Here is a 21,441-nt window from a genome sequence, read left to right as displayed (position 1 = left end):
TGACTAACAAGTCTCCTCTGACTGGAAGAAGAAAACAATTATCGTTTATCCAAATAAGGTTTATCTATAGATATAGGATTAGTATAATTTATTATTTTTGATTTGTAATTAATTAGTAATATTTAAAAATTTTAACAAAAAAAAATATTAACTATTAAATTCGACTTTTTTTTTTATATGGAAGTAAAAGTAGTGATATACTTTAACATTGTAATTTTTGGTGTTTTTCAAAAGTGTGGAAGATACACAAATCAGAGGATCCGATTTCTATACTTTAAATTTAATTTTTTTTAACAAAAATCCCTCGGTCCGATTTCTGTTCTCTCACAAATCCCTCGGTCCAATTTCTGTTCTCTCACAAATCTTTCAGTCCGATTTTTGTGTCCGATTGACGGTCCGATTTTTGTACTTCTCACAAATCGGACGGTCCGATTTTTTTTATTTAATTAAACAGTTCCACATTTGAGAATAACACCCCATCAACCCACATTTTGAAAAAACACAATTGCTACTCCAATATCAAAAACAAAATCTGATTAAATTCTATCTCTAAATTCAATTTTAAGTTGTGATATTATAAAGGCCAAAAAGAAATTCAGAATATTTATGAGGACCAAAGATTGAAGCCTTTTATTTTTTGTATAAACAAAATACATATATATAAATTAATATTCATATAATAATCAAAACCAAAACTTATAATAACAAGGATTAGAGATGAAACAAAAGGAGAATAAAAATAATCTTAATTTTATAAAGACAAAAAAGTTTCTGTAATTTTCTTTTTTTTTATTATTTGTTCCTCTGAAAAAATTACAATTTGTCAATTTCAATCTAATATGTAAACCACAAATCAGTTTGAACAAATAGTATTACAACTGTTAATGCCACAGAGAACATTTGCTCCCTAACACCCTACAACATGCTTCAAAATTGGTTGAATCAACCATTAAGATCTCTTCACAATGGCCGTGGCAAAGAAAGGATGATGAGTGAAGGTGAAAGAAATTTTTAAAGATGGTTCAAGGACTCCAACTCTGCTAATGACATTTAAGGCAATGTTGTTGTGTTCTGCAACTTGCTCAATTCTACGAATTTCAGCCATCATGTCAGCATCATGTGCGAAACTACTCTTCACATCTTTTGCAATCCTATGAGCTTCTTTGAAGTGATCTGACAAAACTTGAGTCTGAAGAAGGAACAATCAAACATATGAAAATAGTGCAAATGTAAACCAAACAGACTCAGATTCAGACTCATTGTTTTCAAGAGAATACATAAGGAGAAGTTAGACATATGAAAATGATGCAAATGTAAACCAAACAGACTCATTGTTTTCAACAGAATACATACAGAGAAGTCAGCGTGGATAGTGGACTCTTTGAATGTCACATACGAGACGCGATCAGGAAGGCAAGCTTTTTGTAAAAGCTCAAACTGCTGCATGAATACCTAGAGAAAAGTCTCACAATGTCAATAAGGTTTTAAGTAAAATCTCGTAGTGTGAAATACTTTAAGCTATACTAGATATTAGATAACAAAGCAAATCCCTAGAGCTGATCCGAAGAATTTTAGTGCTGAAGACAAGAATGTAACAGAAATTCATATAACTTACCTCACGTTCAGTATTGAAAGGGCTTTGTGGTGGAACTAATTTGTGCTCATTTCTCAATGCAGCAAGCATCATGCTTAGACCTTCAGCTAGATATATTTGGCTTTGAAGAAACAAAACTGCTGCAGGAATTTGATAATCTGTTCTTGCATCTTTCAAATAATCTCTTTTCTTCTTTGTCTTCTTTTTAGCTGATACATAAAAAACATATGTAAACATTGAGTAACAGACACCATAAGCTAGTGTAATAATATTTTACAAATGCAGAGTTACATTAAAACTTAATGATGTTATGATAGTCATCAATTGTCGCATAAACAAAAAATAAAATAATCCCTCAACATAAATTTTTTTTCTCAAATAAGAACTTCGATATGAATTACAATCACACGTACCTGTACCACTGCTCATTGCCATCCTAATATGTTTCTTCTCCGCAAGCTTAGTCAACACAGCATAAATATACCAATATACCATGCAATAATCATGTACAGAGTAAAGTTCCAATTCAAATCCTAAAATCAGAAATCGATAAGCTATCCAATAAGTTTGCTCTTCAACCCAGGGAAGAATTTGTTGAAATATTGTGATGCTTATATGCTGCCAAAACACATGTATTAGCAAAAGTTTACAATTCCATAATAAAATGATTCATCAACCCATGTTTTTCCACAAAAAAGCATGTATGCTAAGTAACTCATGAGAAAAATTCACACTTCACATGAATTTAATAATTAATATTGCATTTAAAAAGTTTGTGACAGTGTTCCAGAGAGCAGCGCTTTCATGCAGATAAGTGGAAAGTTACAAGTTACTTCTTTCATTTGGTAAAGAAACAAACCTTGTTGTCAGAGATGTCTGAAGTTTCTCCAAACTCCTTTTCAAAAGCTAACTCCAACTATACAGCAGACAGTAGAGTGCAAGATTAGATTACAATAGTTTTGCTTTTAATGAATTTGTGATAATCATAATATATACATATATAGTTCAACGTACATAAATTGGCAAGATCATAGCCCTTTAATAAAAGAAGAAAGGATGAGGAAATTCATAGTAGTCTCAATTGTACAAGCAGATCATATAGTAGTTTAAATAGGAAGGAAGAAAGGAAGTTCAAAGCATACTTTGCAAAAGAAGCAAACGCATACCTGCACATAGGTGACACGCCAGTCTTGTAACATTTTACCTAGCTTACGCCTTTGCCATGCAGCATTTGTACAAAGAATTTTGAGCAAATTTATCACTAACTGCATGCATAATATTGCACAGGTTTAAATTATTCTTAAAGAAAAAAAGGAAGTAAAAAGTAGGAGTTACGTAGACTGCCAATCATATAGCATACCAAACGACTCATTACCTGTCCTAGTTGCACCATAAATTCATTTTCCTGAATGACATGACTCTTTGTGAATTCAGGTAATCCAGCGGCTCTAATGACCACAGAAAATATAGGTTCTCGACCATAGAGTTTCCCTCCTTGGACGAGCAAAATCTGATAACAAGTTGTAAAGGGTTAACTAGGAAGCAAAGGTTCAAAACAATAATGGTAAGTAAAATTCTATTAATTTGCATTTAGAACATGTCTTTACTGGCAAGTGGATTAACAAACCAAGAAGACATGTGTCAACATGCTACTTAGAAGCGTGGAGATTTGATGTGTTAGCTTATGTGTCTAGCATCCAATAACAGGTTTTCAAGAGTGAAGTATCACAACAAATCTGGTACGGCGGTACTTAGCTATGCATAATAAACCTTTAATACTTTATTCATAGATGTAAGCCTCGTCAATGATAGCAACCACCTTGTGTGTATGAGTTTTTTTTTTCGGTTTCTTGTGTGTATGAGTTGATAATTTGACAAATATTTAAACGATTAAATTGTTGGTTTACAAAAAATATTCACTAAAAATAGCTAAAAGCACTTGACGATCCACCTGAAGATGAGCTCTAGAAACCAAATCAGGTTGAGATTTCTGGAAGTTAACTACAAAGAGCAAAGCAGCCTCCAATGATGGGTCCAACGTATAGGAACATATATGGTCTAAATCTTGAAGAAGTTTTACAAAATAGTCAAGTGCCTGGCAAAGATAAATGGAAATATTATAATGTAGGAAGTATGTTTGTTTGTTGGAACAAAAAATAACTCTGTAAACACTTACCTTCTCCCAAGAAAGAATTTCAATTGCCCGTGGTGGTGTTGGGGCTGCTAATCTACAGTTTATACTAGCATCAAAGCCAATTGGCTGATTGCCAGATGCAGTTGTATTGCTTCTATTTTGTCCAGAAATTTCCTGAGCCCTAGCTCTAAGAAACACTGACGATTTCCGAATGGAATCAATCTCTGCAATGCATGAAGCTATGTGCTTTCTTCCCAACTCTAAACCTCTTCCTTGGGGCCGTCTCATAGATATTAAGAGATGGTAAAAGTGCTGAAAGATAATTCATACTGTGTGAGACTCTAGACAAAGAAAACATGATTTCTCAACAAAGAGACCCAAAACTGAAATAAGAGGTAAATTATTACATGATGGAAGCAAAATATACTAAACAATAATAAAATTATTGCAAGGGAAATCTCTAGGATTAGGTGAATCATTTTTTGGATTGGGTAGTTTACATGAGGTCATTCTTTGATTTCTTTCTTACCTCCAAGTCATGCTGCCATCATGACTAAACAAAAATAAGGGGAAAAGACACTAATGTATATAGGGTACAGAAGGTTCCAGTAACTAGTATCCAAGTGTAAAAACCAGATGGCAAACAGTGGATATGGGCCTCTGGAATAGGACACCCTCAAGTTCCTAGTTTGAGCTTAAAAACTATACTAATCAAGGAAAGTGGAAAAGCTACATGCTAATTTTACAATTTTTATCATCCTATTGTTGACATGAGTAGATTGATTTAGGTATGTTTATTAATGAATAGACACAACTTATGCTTAACACATAAACTGAGCATGATTATATGATTCTGCATGATTTACATAACTTAAAAGAGAACAAACATAGGATAAAACCTTACGAAAGCGTAATCGACATAACAATGCTTTGCAGTAGCCTTCTTCCAGATCAGGATTATTTTGAAGGGGCTCTATATCTGCAACCAAATAGCCCGCAATTCAATTATAAGCATAAAGATAAGCCATACCCTTTATTTAGTTTAGGCAACCACACAATCATGTTGGGTTTGACGGTTAAAGGTTCAAAGATCATAACAGTAGCACAACACCAGATGTTATGAGCAGCAAATGGAAAACAATTAACAGCGGAATTGCCTATGTTTGAACTCAGAACTTAATGATCACCCATTTAACTACAAAGTTGTACACATTTCAAATATGTAAAATTATTATAATAGAGCGTTGAGCTTGCCACAACAGGTATTCAGTACAATTTTAAACAAAAGAATATCACCAATCATCAAGGGTGATAACTTCAAAGTTTAATAATTTCAGCTAGACATAACCACCTAGAGGCCCTCCCATTCCCTTCTGCAAAACTATTTGAACTTATGTCACTGTTATAATACCTAATTTAATTAAGAAATAAAAATTAGTGTTCAGGTTTCAATTTACCTTCTGAAACTCTTTTTTTGGACGATGAGGCTTTACAAGCACGTAATTGGCGCGACACTGTTTCTTCAACAGCATTTAGCATTGATAAACACTTCTCATCTCCATTTCCACCAAGAGGAAGGCCATATGACATGGTAAAAAGATCCTCTTCCTAACACAAAAATATCCAATTATAAATAGCAAAAAGGGAAAATCTATGAATCTGATTCCATAATAATAGAAAAACAAAGAACCCTAACTTTCAATTCCATTTAGTGACAGCAAGACAATAATAATCACATTCTTCCAAAACAATAAAACTATAAGATCAATCCAGGGAAGACTAAAATTTTTTGGACAAACAGCAAAACCCCAAAAAATGTTGACATATAATAAAGACAGATATAGAGCTGTTGGAATACTTTACTTCATGTGTGCGTGCGTCCGATACAACTGAAAGAACTTCTTTGCAAGTTTCCTGGATGACTTTACAGTAAGAGTGCAACAGGGCATGTGATGATGTTCTTTCAGTCTGCAGGAGATAGAGGCAAGAATAGACAGTTTGTGCCAATGAATGACCCTTGTGCCATGTAGCCTGCATGTCAAATGATAACTAAGGTAAAGATGGGAAAATATATCATTTTTTGATAAATTTAGCAGTAGTAAAGATATTGAATTAAAAAATTCTACTATTTGAATATCTTTAAAAATTCTTATTTATTTGATAAATGTTTCACGATTTCCTTAGAGGGGAAAGAAAGCGAGTCCATTTATTGAACAAAGACAGAGTTTGATAAACTAATAAAGTAGAGAAAATAGATATCATTATCTTTAACCAAGTGGCCAATGTCCTAGCTTTGAGAATGGAGAAAACCCTCACTAGGAGATCTATAACCATTCAGAACCTCAAAAGCATTGGCCCTTGTAATGGGAGATGTACATTGGTCAGCCTTTCGTGGAATGTGCATGCATTATGCCCACCTACATACTTGTTTTAGAGAGAGATGTTTCACTCCTTGAAGACAATTGACCATTCTACTAAACCAAAGACATGCTTAGACCATACAATTATAAGGTAAACTATACGAAAAGTACAAGCAAGGAAACATATCGAAAAGACCTCGCAGGCTAGTAAATGGTCCATGATGTCAATTGTGCAGCGAACATCCGTAGTTTTATCAACACTAATAGGAATTGGGGCAGCACCATCCTCGATGGCCTCCTCAAGAGAGTAATATTTACAAGCAATGCCTGAATCCATCTTTGGATCCATTATCTGACAGAAACGGCAAATAAGAAAGTAACCAAGTCAGGCATACAATACAATCACAAAATACTCAAGAACATTAACTCTGGAAAATGGCTTCTCTCCATGCATCTCTAGATATTTCTTACGCAACAAGCGAAGCTGATTATCAAATTTCCAAAAGCTTAATTATTGACAAGAAAATGGATAATCATGCCAAATGCAGATTAAGATATATAAAAATAAAGACACATAAACCCCCCTCCCTCCCACACCGAAAGGGTAATAAGCAACACGAAACAATACCTCCAAAGCAGACATGGCAGCATAAAGATTGAAATTATCGCCATGAATGAGCTCTCCCTCTTTAAGATCTGTATCCACCAGGGCAAATTGGTTAAAGAGAACGAAAAATGCTCCTCTTATAAGAGTTTTGCTATAAAGTGAGAGAGAATAGAATCATCTACTATCAGATCACTAAATGTTTATGACTACCCCCTAGAAAAGTATCAGTACATCAACATCCCCTATGCTTAGTTCATTAGATAGAACCTTTGGAATAACAATAAAAAGAAGGGAGTTTATGCTATGATCAGCGTAAGCAGCAGCAGCATTAGAGGAGCAAGAGAGTAAATTTATGAAGCTGCGGAACTGTAATCAAAATTCAAAACCCTTCAGCAGAGAACTGAGTGTGTAAAATCGAGGTAGGAGAAAGAGGGTACCTTGGCATGCGGCATGGAGGAGTGGGGAGGCATCAGCCCAAACAGAGTTATCACCGGAGTGAATAGCGGAGCGTGGAGGAGGCACGGTGGCGTTTCCATCCGTGCGATCGTTAGAGGCCATAGCAAAAGCTTCCGAAGCTTGAAACTTGGTATCACTCATCATAAGATGAATTTAAGAAGAGTGTGGGTTCTGTATTGGTTGGGAATTTTAGAAAGCAGCTAAGCGAAAAAAGCGTGCGCTTGACGAAGGGTTTAGGGTATCATACATTCATACCATTACCATGCTATGCTATCTCATCAATCCCATCAATGCCACTCTACTCTATTTACTTTCAGGATTCTCACTATTTCTCTCACATTCACAATTTGTTAATACAATATTATATTAAAGGGTTTTGTTGACTAATAGTATTTTAACACCATTTTTTAAAAATTCAAAATCTTTTTTAATAAAATTGAACAAAATGCCAAATATAAACTAGAATTCTCGGGTTCCCTCACTCTTAATTTTGAAAAAAAAAAATTGAACAAAGTGTATAAACATAAAGATATTAACAATTATTTTTAAGGTAATTGCTATCAAATCATAAAATAAAATTAGTTATATTAAAATGGTCAGAATTTAATTTTGTTTATGTTGTTATTGTTGGGCTATTTTTTTTTGTTATGGAAGCAAAAGTAGTGATATATCTTAATATTATGATTTTTTGTGTTTTTTAAAATTGTGAAGAGTACACAAATTAGAGGGTCCGACTGTACTTCAATTTTTTTTATTTTTTTAACACAAATCGGACGGTCCGATTTATGTACCTCTAAAAATCTAACGGTTCGATTTGTGTACATTTTACAAATTTGACGGTCCGATTTGTATATTTCTAAAAATCGGACGATCCTATTTTTACTTCTCTGACGGTTCCACGTTTAAGAATAACACCCCAACAATCTACATTTTAAAAAAACACCGTTACCACTCCAATATTAAAAATAAAAAGTTTGATATTGTTGACCCAAATAATTATGTTTCTATCATATATATATACATTTTATATTTGACAAAATATTCTTTTTAAAAAATAGATAAAATTATATACAAAAGAGTATATAAGAAACAAAAATACACCCAAAAAATAAGAAAATAATGTGCTATGTTCTAAAGTTTCTTTTATAAATAAAAAATGACCTTGTAATTGAATATACACTTGTGTAGAGTGATAGACCAAGAAACAAATACAAACTTGAGTATTGTAATATTATTTAGGAAGGAGAAAAATAGAAAAAAGAGAGTATTTAGGTGAGAGAAAAAGTCAAGTAAGCAATTAGTGTTAATAAATCAAACTGCAAATTACCTATATATTGTAAGTTGAATAGTTGACTATATAAAAGGAGAATGGATATTTTGTCCAAAATAAAACATGGTTTACTAATTTTCACATGCACTTGGTTAGTTAGTTTAGAGTGAATATCCTTTTTAAACTCTTGATTATTTTTTTTTCTGGGAAAGTACTCTCTCTAATTATCCCCAAATATTATGATGGTCTCATCTATTAAAGAAATTAGACCAATAAACTCCTGCAACTGATTGCAAAACGATAACCGATGTCTAACATGAAAATAATTTATTATTTGATAAGAAGGCTATAGCTCATTGTAGTTTATTGTGCATCTTCATGCAGTTAAGTTCAGTTCATGCATGAAAATTTCTTGATACAAAGTAAGGGTTGAAGTAGACAATGACTATGACACTTAAAAATGAAACAACAAAAGTTGCTGCAAAACTCCACATGAAGCTGTCTCTGAACTCATAACTCATTTTCCTCTGCATGAAGATCTGAATGCATTACCGATTCTCCACCAGAGATTGAAGTACAACTATGCTGCAATGGAGGTCCACAAAGAAGAGGGTTCCCTTCATAACTACTCTCTCCAAAAGTTGCAAACTGGTATTTGGCCTCCGGTGTTGTTCCAGACAGATTATTGTAAGCCACAGAGAATATTGACAAGCTATATAGCTCTACTAATTTTGAAGGAATGTGACCAACCAATTTGTTATGTGAAAGATCCAAGCTTTCTACTTGCTTGAGGTTAGAAAATGTTTCTGGGATAGGACCACTTAAATGGTTATTTGACAAGTTTAAGGTATGAATGCTACTAAGGTTTCCAATTTGATGAGGAATTGCACCTGTTAACATGTTACAAGAGAGGTCTATTCCTGACATATAGTACAATATGTTTCCCTTGTATGATTCTAACCTACTCTTTGACATGAATTCCACTTCTTGTTCCTCGTCCGAGACGAGACCTTGGATATCGATGCCATTATCTACATGAAGAAGATTTTCAGATATGTACTTGGTGAATTTGATGGGGAATATTATGAAATACTCACCAAATATGATATTGTCTAATGGATCCAAGAGTCCTGAAGATGCATCATTCAAGCATGAAGGTATATCCCCAGAGAATGTATTGTGTGAAAGGTCTAATATGCTTATGTGCCTTAGTTGACACATCACAGTGGGAATGGAACCTTCAAGGTTGTTACCCTTTAGAAGGAGAATTCTCAAGTTTGAAAAAGTGCCAATCCAACTTGGAATTTCACCTGAGAATTTGTTGTTCATCAAGTCCAATGTCAATAGCAAGGAAGAGTTGGCCAAAGCATTGGGAATGGGTCCTGAGAACTGATTTCCCTGCAGATGTAAGTACCTCAACTTTGACATGTCAAAACAACTTGGCAAAGTTCCATTGAAATTGTTCTTAGACAGGTCTAAATATGTAAGCCTGTTTAGTTTGCAAAGTTCTTGAGGTATGACACCCTGCAAATTATTCTGGGACAACAGTAGAGAACTCAATTGTTGAAAGCTTCCAATCCAACCTGGTAGCTCTCCATTGAGATGATTGTAGCTCATGTCTAGTACTCTTAGCAGAGAACTATTCATGAACACATCTGAGATCTCTCCGGTAAAGTGATTATTGTCCAGGCGCAAAACACGCAATTGGCCTAACTCGGCTTTAGAAGACAATATTGGACCAAACAGGTCATTCTTAGATAACTTCAGAAACTCCAATGACTTCACACCTTTCAAAAACTCAGCCGCCAATAGGCCAGACAAACTGTTTGATGACAAATCTAATATCATAAGCAGGGTCATATGTCCCACTGAAGCTGGAATGACACCATGCAATTCAGATTTGGACATGTTCAAGACTCTTAAATTCTGAAAGATGGTGCCAACACAACTGGGAATTTCGCTTTTGATAGGATTGTGTGAAATATCCAAAGTATTCATATCTTGATATCTTGAAGTACAATTGAGCTCAAGGGGTCCAGTCAAGAAATTGTTACCAAGATCAAGAACTTCTAGTCTTGAGTTATTTATCAGTATCCAGTGGGGGAACCTTCCTATGATGCTGTTATAGCTAAGATCAATCACTCTTAAGTCACTTTGGTATAAAAGAAAGCTAGGAATGCCCTTGGTGTGTTCATTGAGCGTGCAATTCGATAAGCGCAAGACCTTTAATTGAAACAAAGGTATGAAAGGAGGATTCTCAGTTTCAACCTTCAATTGAGAGTTGTAGCTAAACAGATCAAAGACTTCAAGGTTAGAGTGATTGACAAGTGAACTGAAGCTAAAGGAGCCTCGGAAAAAGTTATTAGATAGAGAAACATATGATAGTGATTTGAGACTAGATATGAACAAAGAAGGGAAAACTCCTTGAAACTGATTATGTGCAACATCAAATACATGGAGAGATGTTAGGTTGCTAAAACACAGTGGAATCTGTCCTACAAACTGGTTGTGGCTAAGGTCCAAGTGCTGAAGATTCTTGAGCTTACATAAGCCTCCTGCATAAAGGGAAATTTGTGATCTTGCAGTAATTTTGTGCATGGTTAAGACTAATAGCAAGAGTTCTTAAAAGTTAAATTATATATGTGAATAAACTCACCTTGAGTTGGTAAAGAGCCAACTAAATTATTCATAGAAAGAGAGAGAGCTTGCAAAGATGTAATGTTTCCAATTGATCCTGGTAGGCTTCCAGATAGTAAATTATTCCCAAGATCCAGGACCTCCAACTTGCTTAAAGTAGAAATTTCTTTAATCAGGCCCCAAAAAAAAAAAAAAAAAACACTTTTGAGTATCCAAAAGATTCACAAGAAATCATCAAATCACACAATAAATGCATTCTTGCTCCAAGTGTTACCTTGCAGAAAATGAAAATTGGTGAGACCTGTGAAAGATAGATCTAACATCTGAACCACTGGCAATTCATCCAATGATGGAACTTGAGTTAAAGGGTTCCCCTTTAAACTAAGAACTTTCAAGTTGTTTAATCTGATAACACCATTTACACCTGCCCCAGAGCTATTGAGAGTTACAAATATGAAGAAACAAAACCAGCCATAAGAACATAACCAAATTCAATACAATCATATCATAGGTATATACAAATAATACCTGTCAAATAGTTCCAGGACAAGTCTAACACTTGAAGTTCAGAGAAGGGAAGCAGATAAGAAGCATTTAAGGACCAATATGCATTATTAGCGAGTTCAAAATCTCTTATCTTATCAAGAACAAGTTGTGTTACTACTGGCCTTGGGTTTGTAGTGGTGTTGTCACATATGACCCTCTCCCAATCACAGCAATCATTGTTGTTGTGGCTATCCCATGTAGGTAAGGCAGTTCCATTAGGATCATTGATAGCATCTTTTAACTTCAAAAGTGCAATCCTCTCTCCCTCACTGCATGCATGTCCTATATTCCTATCATTCACTATAACAAGCATCATGCAAACCACTAGTCCCAAAACCCACCTCAACAATAATGTTATACAAAGATCCATGCTTCGGATATAATTAATCTACTAATTTAAAGTTTAAACCTTACTTTAAATTTGCATATAGTTGCTATTGATGGATGTGCTGTTAGTTGTTACTTGTTACTTATCTTTGTCCAAATTAAAAGTGGGGAAGACTAAATATTCATGGCTAGACTTGAGTCTTGACTTTTGACTAGCACAGTGGGTCATTGCCCTGTGAAAGTGGAACGTGGATGGTATTTTATTTGTTCTGAAACTTTGAAATCAATGGAATTGCTCACATTCCATTGTTTGGTACCACACACGTAACTGCCCTAATTCTACCCCTTCCTGTACGATAGATACGCCTTGTCATGCTCTAGAAACCTCGGGAAAAAACGCTAGGAAAATTAAATTGATGTGCGATATCAGTTCAGCTATACATCTAAGTGTTTTTGGCCACCAAATCTAACTAAGTTGCCCAAACTCAACGAAAACCACTCTCATCATACAAGCATATCCACACACGCTTCAATAGCGCAAAACATATCCTTCTCCATCTTTGTCTTCGCGTTCTTCCTTCTTCTTTTTCGCTTTCCTCCTCCTCCGTCTTCGCACTCCTTTTTCTTTGCATTCTTCCTTCTTCTTCGCCTTCCTCCTCCTTCTTCTTTCTTCTTCTTTCTTCTTCTTCTTCTTCTTCTTCCGTGTTTTCTCTCTACTATCATCATTCTTTTATTGCTACTGTTGTTATTGCGTTTTTTCTTTTTCCTCCCTTTAATTGAGGTTTATTTGGATAAAAAAATAAATTTGATGTGTTTTTGTTGATGATTGAGTTTTTTTTACTGCTTGTTCAAAATTGAACTAATTTCGGTTCATTTGTAAATTAATTGAGGCTCACTTGATACTGCTGATAAGCATTGACCAGATTTTTTATTTCTTAAGTAATTTCGGTTTATTTTTTAGTTTAATTAAGGTTCATTTGAATCCAGAAATAAATTGTATGTGTTATTTTTTAGTTTAATTAAGGTTCATTTGAATCCAGAAATAAATTGTATGTGTTTTTGTTGATGATTGAGTCTTTTTTACTGTTTGTTTAAAGTTGAACTAATTTCAGTTTATTTGTGTATTAATTGAGGTTCTATTTGTGTGTTAATTGAGGTTTATCTGCTGATAAGTATTGGCCAAATTTTTTATTTCTTAAGTAATTTCGGTATATTTTTTAGTTTAATTAAGGTTCATTTGGATCCAGAAATAAATTGTATGTGTTTTTGTTGATGATTGAGTCTTTTTTACTGTTTGTTCAAAATTGAACTAATTTCAGTTTATTGGTGTGTTAATTGAGGTTCATTAAGTATTGACCAAATTTTTTATTCTTGAAGTAATTTTAGTTCATTTCTTAATTTATTTGAGGTTATTTGGATTTAGAAATGAATTCGATGTGTTTGTCTTAATTGAGGTTCACCGACCAAATTTTTTTTGCAAAAAAGAATGAAATTATTCGTTATCATTTTATTCAAATGTATTAGATTCAATTCCATTCCATTCAATTAGTTCAGATTTAAATAAACAGTCAAAAAAATTCAATAATCAACTAAAACACGTCAAATTCATTTCTGGATTCAAATGAATATCAATTAAATTAAAAAATGAACCGAAATTACTTAAAGAATAAATAATTTAGTCAATACTTATCAGCAACATCAAAATGATCCTCAATTAGCATACAAATAAACCGAAATTAGTTTAAATTTGAATAAATAATCAAAAAGACTCAATCATTAACAAAAATACATCGAATTCATTTCTGGATCCAAATAAATCTCAATTAAACTAAGAAATGAATTGAAATTACTTAAGGAATAAAAAATTTGGTCAATACTTATCAGCGGTATCAAGTGAATCTCAATTAATACACAAATGAACTAAAATAAATTAAGAAATAAACCGAAATCATTTAATGATAGCATAAGAGAAAATCAAAACTAATAAAGATGCTTGCAAAATGTTGATGTTATTAACGATGACGATAACGAAAAGAAAAAGAAAAAGAAGAGGCAATATTGGAGAAGAAAGAGGAGGAGGGGGAAGAAGAAGAAGAATCTACGTGCGCAAATTTAAAAGAAGAAGAAAGAGAAGAAAAAGGAGAAAAAGATGCATGATTTGAAAATTTTGTTATAACAACTTGGTTAGACTTAATTAAGTATTTTACTTAGATGTAGAGTTTTATTGGTGCGCAATTATAGACCAGACATATTTTTATCCAAAATCTTAAAACATGAATTTATAGTGGGATGAAAATACTTCTTGAATAAGAGAAGATACATAAATAATTATATCTTTAATATGCTCTCTTAAATAATTTAGTTTTGAATTTGCATAAATTTTATATAAGAATTCTTTCTCTTTTTATTTCTTTTATGATGAATTTTTTTTTTTTTTGGTCATAGAAATTATGATATTACTATATAAAGCAATATTTTTAAAAAATTTAAACGGATAAAAAAAAGATACAAACATGCAGATCTCTATATTTTATAGCGTTTGATTAATTTTAACTAATGTAAAAGTTGTACATTCAACCTTGAAACTCAAGTATGTTATTGGTGCTACTAAGGTGAAGTATACAGTGTACACAATGTTCATCTCAATTGAATAGCCTGATGTTGAGCCTTCTAAGCCATATAGAGTGAAGAATCATATGCAACACATCAAACGGCTTAGCCGGTCGATTCAACTGAAAATGTGTCTGCACTTGTAACACCCTCCTTTGCATCTTGGAGTACTTCTTGTACGACACACCTTTCAATATGTTCTTGATCTCAGGTATCTTCTCCGATGGAACATGCAGCGAGAACTTGCTCCAATCAAGAACATCACTGAACGGAAGCTCATAGTAATCGGAAACAATCACAGGAACACACCCTGCGTTAATGGACTCCACGATTCTAGGACTTGCAACTTCGTAGCCACTCGGACAGAGACAGAACATGCTCTGTCCCATGAGAGCGTTGTAGTCAGCGCCACGTGGAAGGTACTCGTGGACTTGGACCTCTTTGTCTTTGTCCTTCCAGTGATCTAGGAGCCGCTTCCTTATGCTACCGTGAGACCCTCCGGCGAAGAAAGCGAGTATTGTTTTGTGGTGGTTGTTTATTGGGTGCAGTTGGGAAAGGTGGTAAGGCACTTTGATTTCGGGAATTGAGACATCTTTGCTGGGATTGAATTCTTCTGAGTTGTTAGCATTGCATAGAACTCTTATTATGTTCTTGAATAACTTTTTCCCTAATTTCTTTCTTGAGATTTCTGGTGCCTGCAACAATCAATACACATGCATGCATTCATTCCAATTTCTGTATCATAGTACAGTTTTTATGTTGAAAACATAAAATTGTTGCCTGCATCATTTGAATCAGTTAAGATGCTATCATGGACTTAATTCTTGTGGACATCTACTATCATCTCGTCACACCAAGGAATTTTGTATCAATGATGCAGAATGTTACATAAGTTTAACAGAAGCGCTAGGGACTAGTAATTTTTGTGTTTTGTAATAATTAATTGGCCGTCAATAATGTTTTTAATGATATGAGATTATATTCAATGATAGAAAATCACTCACTTTTTTATGATAGAAAATCACTCACTTTTTAGAAAAGAGGAGAGTAAGGATCGCATATATTCGGGCAATTAAAGATATGTATGATGGGGCCACAACTAGTGTTAAGACTCAAGGTGGTGTGACAGAGAAATTCCCTATTGGTATAGGATTACACCAGGGATCATCCTTAAGTCCATACCTTTTCACATTAGTCTTGGAAGTACTCACAGAGCACATCCAAGAGCCTGTGCCATGGTGCATGCTTTTTGCCGATGATATCGTCCTTATGGGAGAGTCAAGGGAAGACCTAAATAAGAAGTTGGAGTTATGGAGAGAAGCTCTAGAAGTGTATGGTCTGCGCATAAGCCGTAGCAAGACAGAATATATGGAATGTAAGTTCAGTCTGAGAAGGGAAAATTCCAATATAGAGGTGAAAATTGGAGAGAACATCCTACGAAAAGTTAAAAGTTTTAAGTATCTTGGGTGCATCATACAGGATAATGGAGAGATTGAACATGATGTAAATCATGGGATCCAAGCAGGTTGGTCAAAATGGCGGAGTGCATCTGGTTTTATATGCTACAAAAAAGTGCCTTTAAAACTTAAAGGTAAATTCTATCGCACCGCTATAAGACCGGCTATGCTGTATGGTACGGAGTGTTGGGCGGCTAAAGGGGAGCACGAACATAAGATGAGTGTGGCAGAGATGAAGATGTTGAGATGGATGAGTGGTCATACGCGATTGGATAAAATAAGGAATGAATATATAAGGGAGAGAGTTGGAGTAGCACCCATTGTAGAAAAGATGGTTGAATCGCGTCTCAGGTGGTTTGGACATGTGAGAAGAAGACTGATAGAACATCCAGTCAAGAGGGTGGATGAGATGGAAGATAGACAAAGGGCGAAAGGCAGAGGAAGACCTAAGCCATCCATGAGGTGGTCAAACGAAATCTACATGTAAACGGTCTCTCTGTAGACATGATACATGACAGAGCACAATGGCGTCGTTTGATTCATGTAGCCGACCCCACTTAGTGGGACAAGACTTTATTGTTGTTGTTGTAAGTATTAGCCACAAAACACAAAAGTTGGTAATCCTAAACTTTTTCTAAGTTTAATTCATAAAGGTTTTAACATAGTCAATTGGTCTTAAATTAATTTACCTATGGGCTTGACTCACTTCTAGACTCACATTAATTATTGAGTAATTATCTATCTTATTTAAGTAAAATTTATAAAATGTTAAATGATAAATAATAATAAATAAGTTGATTCGCATGTCAATGAATCAATAGAAATGTAGTAGGAAACTATGCATGAATCAATAGGGAATTTATATCTTATTGCTAAATTTGACTATGAAATACACATAGATGTAGGTAATTATGAAATGCACATGAACATATTTTTATGAAAAATAGTTAAGAATATTAATTAATTTAATATATTAACTATCATCTTTATCAGAAAATATATTTTTTATGTAAGTAGCCATCAAAATTATTAAAGATTTTGCTAGGTAAATAATGATTAATGTAAATAATAGACTTTATAATTGACCCAATAAAGTTAAAAACACTTCACTTTTAAATTACCTTCTAAATCTTAATACTAGGATAATTATCTGCACACCTAGTAAATTGAACATCCAGTCATTATTAAATGTGCATGAATAAATCGAATCAAAAGAAATAACCATCCAATTAAAAATAATGAACATAATTATCTGTATACCTATTGAATTGAACATTTGATATATTCATTGTTCACATAATTTAATATTTTAATTTTTTTTCTAATTACTAGTTACTTGTGAGGTTAAAAAAGGAGTCTACCTCAAGTGATTATTGAAATTAGTCATGTGCACTAAAATATTTCTTAAAATCTTAATTATATCAATTATATTTTTGAAATTGATAAAAGTGTTCATATTAATTTATCAATTTTTTTTGTCAAGTGCAAATATAAAATAATTTCGTGCCTTTTTACCAATTTTAAAAATATAATTAATATAATTAAAATTTTAAAAACTAATTTAATATATGCCATATTTAGAAATTATTTTGAGAGTTAACTCGTAGTAAAAATAAGTACCCAGTCATGGCAAGAGGCTATGAAATGGTCAGCGCCGTTGGTCCTATTCCAGTAAGGGTGTTTGCGGACTATGGTTTGGGTGTAATCAATGACCACTCTCATCAGTGGGCCGCGAGAGTAGCTCACCAGAGGACGGTAAAGGTAATGTACGATCTGAGCCACGCTTATGGGCATCATGAACGCGTGGGCCTCCTCTGGCCTATGGGCCCAGAATGGGCTTGAATCATTTTCTAGTTCGGACATCAACTGTCCCTCAATCCCGTAGATGTCTTTCATGGGCCATTCATGGAAGAATGGTGGCTCTCCTTCTCTGTAAGTCCACACTTTGAATCTCTTCACCATCTCTATGTGACTCCTGAAGGTAAAAATCAACGCAAATTTTCAAAACAAAATAAAAATATCAATTAATACCAAATATATAACAATATTTTTTAAAATGTCTAAATCATTAAAATTTAGATTTTATTCATTTATTTTTTTAAAGAAAGAAACACGTATCTCGCATTCCGTATACTTAATCATAATTGGTAGAGTATATGTGAAATCTAAATTTCATAACATGCCTAAAAAAAAAAAATTAACGTTTATGATTGATTACCTTTTATTATGAATTTATATTTATATATTTCCTTTCGGTTCAAGATCTGGATGATCATACTTCAGAGGTAAACGTGTGACCAGTGACGGATCCAGAAAATTTTAGAAGTGGGGGCAAAATAATTATAGCAAAATAATAAAAAATATTAATATTAATATGTTTAGATATTTAAATTTTAGAATATATTAGCTAATCAAAATTTTAATAAATAAATATAATTAATACATCTAAAAGTATAGTAATTTAGTTAATTTTTTTTTCATTTCAATATTTCGGTAATATTACATGAGCTACATTTATTATTAATATTTGTGTCTAGTCAAGTATTTAATATCTGTCAAATTACATTTATATTGATTATTTTTTATATTATAACTCAATAGCTAAAAAATTTATAAAAAATATAACTCGAATGAACTAAATTAAAATTTTGACAATTTTTTATTTTGGTGTCTGAATTTTTTCTAAAATTATGCGAGAAAGACAAAAAATTTGTGAAAAAAATAAAAATTCAAATCAAACAATCACAATTATCTTTATATGTAGATATAGACAAAATAATATATTTTTCTCTATTAAATAAATATTAAATAATTTTTTGATATTTAATTGAAAAGTTAACATTTTATAATATTATAGTAAACGTTTTCTTAACGAAAACAATATTATGTGTATGTATAAATTAAACAAAATTAAATTAAACAAAATAAAAAAATAAATAAATGATATATATTATAAAAAAATATTAAATACTAATAATCTCATTTATATTTAAAAAATTAAGCTTAACTTTAGGCAATTAAATAATTAGATTTTTATTAGTTATTATTAATATTTGTTTTGAATTTATATAATATAAATGTCTTATACATAATTTTTTTTTGAAGTGTGGGGGAAAATAAATTATTATAATGGGACAATTCTCTATATACATATATAATTATTATTAGTTTTTCAAAAATTTAATGGGGGCAATTGCCCCCACAGTGCCACACATAGATCCGTCCCTGCGTGTGACCTAATCATACTCCCATATATATATATAGCTCCAAGGGATAGGAAGGGAGCAAATGGAATAATGCGAGTGAATATTATTGATGTTCTTTAAATTATTTTAATATATATTTTATATTTAAATGTATATTTTATGGTGGTAATTAATTTTGGCGAATGATTTTAGTATTTTAGTTTACATTTGTTCCAACGATGATAATTTATATCATATCATTATATTATAAAGAGAGGTAAATATTCTTGTAATGATATTTTCGTATAAAAATAGTATTATAGATTATATATTTAACCAAATATATTTCATTAACTATTTAAAAATTTATAATGTCATTTTTATATGAACATGTGTGATGTGAGTATTACCCATAAAGAGATAGTAAATTAAAATTGTATAATAGTGATGAATGATATAGTTTACTTAACTGATGAAAAGCATAAGGGTTTCTGTAAACAGGTCCAATGGGGACAAAATTCTCTTCCTTCTCCGATGTGAACTTCCGCATCCGTATCGCTCTCAGAATTGCTCCTCTTGCTTCAGCCAAATCTTTTTCAATTCTCACAAAACTATTATTATTCCTTTTCTTCCGCTATATATTATTATACACGACCATCAATTAATATTTTCAGTCAAAATAATTAAATTCTCCACAATAATCACCATGAAGAAAATAATTAAATTATGCTGATGATATTTTTTATATTCAAACATAATAATTATTGTTAAAAAATGAAAAGGGAGATAAGAAAAAAATACACACGTACTATTATTCCACTAGCGGAATCATGAGAAACATCATGACTAGGGGATGAAGGTGGCATCAATGGTGGAATACTATGTTGTTGTTGTTGTTGTAGCACATTATTAGGAGCATGTTTGGAATGAAGAGAAGTTTTGAGTGGCAAAAGGAGACCTAATTCAATTCGACTATTATACGTATACGCACATATGGCCAAGAAGAAGAGAATGATGAACATCATGGTTACACTGAATACCAGCCTTGAATTTGTTGTTAGCAAGGTTGATGGTGATGATGATGCCATGGCTATCTATTCTCTATCTATCTATTATTATTGTTCTCACACAAATTGTGATAATCAATATGTATGTATATATGTATACATGTATGTATGTATGTATACATGTATGTATGTATGTGTAGTAGTAGCTATATATCTATAAGCTATAAGCTATGTTAATTAGTACAAAAGGAAGAGGCTATAAGGGATGGGAAGAAGATGGACATAGACATAGCATGAGGGGTGATTGTGGAGGAAAAAATTAAAATGTTATAGAGAAGTTGACCAAACAGTAAGGTAACTAGAGAGAAGATAGATTCATTTGTTGTGGTTGGTTCATAATAGTTGGTCATGGAATTCATGAAACTTTTCTTGAACCATAGAGCAAGCGCACTAACTATATATGGAGCCAATTACACACACTTATTGTTAGGTGTAATGCTGTAATTATGATTTAGACATGAACCTGCTGCAATAGCTAGCTTAGAATATAATGTTTTTTGGTGGTATAAATGCGCTCCATATACATATATAGCAGTTTTGCAAACATATTAATGGTCGGTGATTTCATTCTTTGGGGTAACAACAGTTGTCAATTACAATTAGGATTCATAACTTACCAATTTGGAGAAACGCCGGGGAACACAAGTATTATTATTATTATTACTACTACTTTAGAATTTAGATTTAATTATTTTGGATTAAACTAAACTTATTATTTGAAGGGCTATGAATGTTTGTGAATTTTGCATAACCAAACTCACCTTCAATATATTGTTATTAGAGTTGGATCGGAGGAAATAGCAAATCCTAATTAATCGGGTTTATAAGTCACGAAGCAGCCATACGCGCGTGTTTACAGCAATAATAATGCATGTAGCAACATTTTAATTCTGATGAATTTTATTTATGATTTAGGGTAATTTATCGGAATAGAATGAATGAGGCTCAAAATTATAAGATATGCTAAACACAATTAATTGTGTTGTGAAATAAATAAATAAATAAGATAAATAAAGAAGAGGTAATAAAATAAAGTATAAATAAAAAAATATTATTATCTGTATTTACTAATACTATTATATTATTATAAAGATAATATATTAATATTATATTAGTAGTAAGAGAAAAGTAAATAAGTGCTTAATAGTAAGAAAGAGAGAGAGGGAATATTTTAGTTTTTATTATTGCTGA

General features: G+C 32.5%; 3 protein-coding genes across 3 annotated transcripts; all 3 read right to left on the bottom strand.

Moving 5' to 3' along the window:
* Positions 1-768: 768 nt before the first annotated feature.
* On the bottom strand, positions 769-7,516 carry LOC112701628 (uncharacterized). Its single transcript, XM_025752370.3, has 15 exons — positions 7,133-7,516; positions 6,717-6,784; positions 6,285-6,440; positions 5,592-5,759; positions 5,186-5,336; positions 4,628-4,707; positions 3,771-4,040; positions 3,546-3,689; positions 2,970-3,104; positions 2,761-2,859; positions 2,454-2,510; positions 2,008-2,212; positions 1,616-1,803; positions 1,354-1,452; positions 769-1,189 (listed from the first exon to the last, which is right to left on the bottom strand). The coding sequence occupies exons 1-15, from the start codon at positions 7,293-7,295 to the stop codon at positions 950-952; spliced, it is 2,223 nt and encodes a 740-aa protein (XP_025608155.1). The 5' UTR covers positions 7,296-7,516; the 3' UTR covers positions 769-949.
* A 1,217-nt stretch (positions 7,517-8,733) lies between these two features.
* LOC112754648 (cuscuta receptor 1) lies at positions 8,734-12,243 on the bottom strand. The gene is made up of 4 exons (XM_025802385.3): positions 11,587-12,243; positions 11,333-11,482; positions 11,078-11,224; positions 8,734-10,976 (listed from the first exon to the last, which is right to left on the bottom strand). Exons 1-4 carry the CDS (start codon positions 11,972-11,974, stop codon positions 8,932-8,934), a joined length of 2,730 nt encoding a protein of 909 aa, XP_025658170.1. The 5' UTR covers positions 11,975-12,243; the 3' UTR covers positions 8,734-8,931.
* Positions 12,244-14,496: 2,253 nt separating this feature from the next.
* LOC112778080 (probable glycosyltransferase At5g20260) lies at positions 14,497-19,811 on the bottom strand. The gene is made up of 3 exons (XM_025822469.3): positions 19,654-19,811; positions 17,619-17,973; positions 14,497-15,236 (listed from the first exon to the last, which is right to left on the bottom strand). The coding sequence occupies exons 1-3, from the start codon at positions 19,731-19,733 to the stop codon at positions 14,574-14,576; spliced, it is 1,098 nt and encodes a 365-aa protein (XP_025678254.2). The 5' UTR covers positions 19,734-19,811; the 3' UTR covers positions 14,497-14,573.
* Positions 19,812-21,441: the final 1,630 nt, after the last annotated feature.

Source organism: Arachis hypogaea, chromosome 1 (genome assembly GCF_003086295.3).
Source record: "Arachis hypogaea cultivar Tifrunner chromosome 1, arahy.Tifrunner.gnm2.J5K5, whole genome shotgun sequence".
NCBI lineage: Eukaryota > Viridiplantae > Streptophyta > Magnoliopsida > Fabales > Fabaceae > Arachis > Arachis hypogaea.
This window is presented reverse-complemented; position numbering and strand designations above follow the sequence as displayed.